At 35.9% G+C, this 3,754-nt stretch overlaps 1 protein-coding gene across 1 annotated transcript; it reads left to right on the forward strand.

The window, feature by feature from the left end:
* Window positions 1-1,734: 1,734 nt before the first annotated feature.
* LOC149139554 (uncharacterized) lies at window positions 1,735-2,661 on the forward strand. The gene is made up of 3 exons (XM_089450761.1): window positions 1,735-1,947; window positions 2,030-2,098; window positions 2,203-2,661. Exons 1-3 carry the CDS (start codon window positions 1,735-1,737, stop codon window positions 2,659-2,661), a joined length of 741 nt encoding a protein of 246 aa, XP_089306887.1.
* Window positions 2,662-3,754: the final 1,093 nt, after the last annotated feature.

Genomic DNA, 3,754 nt, shown 5'->3' on the forward strand with positions numbered 1-3,754 from the left:
ATTTAAATAATATAAAATAATTATTTAATATTATATTTAGAATTTAAACTTGAAAAATAAGAATTATTAACTGATAAAATTATATTAGTTTCTAATAGATAAAAAATTAATTAAATTTTAAAATACCTTTTATTTAGATTATTAATAATTCTTATATAGCTGATTATTACACTAAGCAATTTAATAATACATAAATGAGTTAATAAATAATATACTAAAAAATTGATCCCATTTTATGATTTATTGGAACCATATATTGAAAACTTAAAATTATTATAATATCATGTCAACACGTTTTAATCTTATAAAAATATAATAATCCTCTAACAGTTTTACATTTCTAAATGTGACATCGTTTCAAAACTGTAACAATATCATACAAAACACATTAATCATTTTATTAAAAAAAGGAAAATCATACTTTACGATTCAATTTTATCGAATCCTTATATTTTAATAAAAAAATCACACTTTACGAATCAATTTTATTGAAACCTTATACTTTTATTAGAAATTTAATAGGATTGTAAATTTTCAAAAAATTATAATTTAATAAAAAAAATCTGATATATCAGCCTTTGACTATGTTGTTAATATAATTATATTCTTAATATAAACTAATTATATTGACTATTTTCATTGTATTTTTGGAATCAGTATTCTTTATTTTTTTAATCATATATATATATATATATAATTAATTTTAATTTTAATAAAAATTAATAGTGGAGCTAAAACATAATAAATTAACATTAATTAAATTAATATACTATATTTAAACATATAATAAAAATTAACCTATTATATTTATACATATATTAAGAGTAGAGTTTCGTTTGGTTTTTAAATTGTTTAAATTAATGGAAAAAATTCTACCGTTTAATGCATTTAATTATTATGAATTAACTAATTATATAGGTTTATTTAATAAAAAAAATTAGTAATAATCCCATATCCAAGTCAATATTGTGTTTATAATTTATTGAGCAGTTTAATTTTGAAGTAACTTCTATTAATAAGTTTATCATTTGGTATAATTATTTCTTATTAATAAAAAATTAAACAAATTTATTATATTATATTTATATTTATAATTAATCAATTCTGAATAATAATTCAATTATATTTTTTCATAAAATTATTTTTCATCGTTAAAAACAAAAATAAATATTACATTTAAATTTATTTCAAATCGAAATTTTTAAAATAATTTTAGGAAGGTAACCCAAATAAAACGCGGCCCGCGGGCGAAGAGAAGCGTTTGGAAAACAATTGAACTCTGATGCATCTGTTCCCTATACAGGTTCTGTTTTTGAGGGGATAGAGCCGTAGCCTTTACATTCTTTATCCATCTTTATCATAAAGGAGCCGTTACAAACATACACATGATAATCTTCCATCCATCCTTTTGAAAGGAGCATTATATATGATAATCATGGCTTCATGAATTTGCTTTTGAGGCAAGTTTCTGACATTGCTGAGACGGACGCTAAGCATCGTGCCTCATTCTTCTCCACGAAATGAACATCTCTCAAATCGGAATTTGTTGATACAAGCAACCCGCAAAGTGGTCGATCTTTTCAGACGTTGGACGAAACCGTGGATTGGATATTGCGATCATTTGATAATGGATCGAATGGTTTGAACGCCCTCATTGAAACCTACGTTCATTACCGTAGAGCTCTAGACGCGCCATTTCGCCTGTTTTCTCTAACGTGGTTAATCCTGTCATCTATGGAGACGAAGACACCGAACAAAATAATCTCCTCCTCCTCAAATCAGGCACGGCAAAGCCAAAGCTTAAGGTGGGTTTCATTCGGCATCTATGAGCCTCAGGGTACTAGCGACATTCATGATGCAGTCGCCCACATGGCCAGAGTGGCTGCTCTGCTTGAGAAGAAAAGTAATATCAAAGTGGCCATTCTTAAAAACCTACAACATTCATGGGTATGTATGCATCATATCTAATCTCAATCTCATTTCTACAATTTTTATTTCTCTTATGTCACCGTCATCTCTTCGATTGCAGGCCGCAGTCTTCGCAGTGTCGATTGGGGAATCAGATGCCGATAATAGAGCGATGTTAAATCTGCCAGAGGTGGGCTACTTCTCCTTCCCTGTGTCTAATAATAGTGTGATCAGAAACGCAGATCGGTCGCAGCTAACTAATTGTTGTGACAATCGATTTTCTTGTGTGAACAGGCAGCGGCATTCACAATGGGAATGGATTGCGCCGTCAAAATATTCGACCCGGGTTGGTTCCGGCAGAGTTCACAGGAGCTCAGCAGAGGCGTTCCCTATGCGCAGTTATCGCTGAGCGATATCGTCAGCCTGCGCAGAATGTATATCTCGAGGTGGAATAAACAGGATTTGCTTTCGTACTGCTGCCAGGCTGTACTCAAGTCGTACTACTCTGGGCTGAAGGGCACATTGTCATACTCCTTCTATGACTCCCTGGACGGGACGAAGATTTTAGGGTTGGGCGTATCGGATAGCGTGGAGTCAGCCTCCTTTCTGGAGAAGAATCCGAACTCCAACCCCGCGCTGCCCTTTTGGAAAGACCTGGGGGCCAAGAAGCTAAAATATCACGTCTGTCAGGTTGTCTATGTGACCTGCCAGGTTGTCGGTCTACAGTATTCTAGGCCATTCTTTCGAATATAACTTAACTGAATTCCGTTAGGTCCGATGTCGGACAGTGGTGTCCAAAACACTTTCGTAAATGTCACATACCTCACCCACATATTAAAGTATATAGAATTTTTTTTATGGTGGCTACAACTTCATTAACATTACAACTCTTGGATTAATTTATCTTGGTGCTGGTCATGTTTATAAGTTATATCGTTTAACCTTAAGTGGCGCCCCTCTACCCATGAATAATATACCATGCATAAAGCTCTGTCTCTCACTCGCTGGCGCCACCTACATTGGACACTTGGCCATGGCACTAAATTCCGCCGGCCTATTCACGTGAATGGGGCATGGCTCCAGGTTGGAAATTTTCCCGCTTTTCGTTTTTGGTGTTACCGCCTTAATCAACGGTGCCGAGGCTCTGGGTAAAATCGGAGGGTGGAGATACCCCCACGTCTCCACTTCTGGAAATTAGCTATATATTTCTGCCTTTCCTGAATCTTCGAGGTTTTGCTGGCATTATTCGACGTTTCCTCGGCTCTCAGCTCCATTCCGCCACAGTAGGTGAGACTGCTCCACAACTCCGCGCCGAGGCATATCCACCATCTCTGTCATCATGCATCCTCACCGCTGAGCTTCTGCTTCAGGGTTATAAATCCTCGAGCTGGCTTCTGGTAAGTATTACGTTGTTTTCATTGGTTTATCTTTTAAGAAGTCAGAACTATTGATTTCCTCTTTTGTATGGCTGGTCGCAGACGTCCGTTTCCGAGGTTTTACGACAGGGTGGACTTCCTCGAGGTGTTAGTTCGCCGAGGTTACCCCAGGTGCATCTCTTCGGCTCTTCTATATATTCCATGTGAATAATTTCTGTTTGAAGCTTTTATGTCCTACCATTCGTCGCCTGAGGGTTACCCTCTACGCCTAAATGAAACCCCCAACCTTACTCTTTCACGGTTGGACGCAGATGGTGACGCACGGTTTAATATGCTCCGGTCCCATACGTCTTGGATCTGTCTTATGAGTACCGGGTTAACCCCTTCGCTTCGAGCGGTTTTGGGTTGGAAGCCTCCAGTTTATGAGGCTATAGTTCCGTGTGTGGTTTATTGAAGCAACTATGTATTAT

The sequence above is a fragment of the Pinus tabuliformis genome, chromosome X, assembly GCF_031772625.1.
Source record: "Pinus tabuliformis cultivar Carrire ecotype Pingquan chromosome X, CPIR1, whole genome shotgun sequence".
NCBI lineage: Eukaryota > Viridiplantae > Streptophyta > Pinopsida > Pinales > Pinaceae > Pinus > Pinus tabuliformis.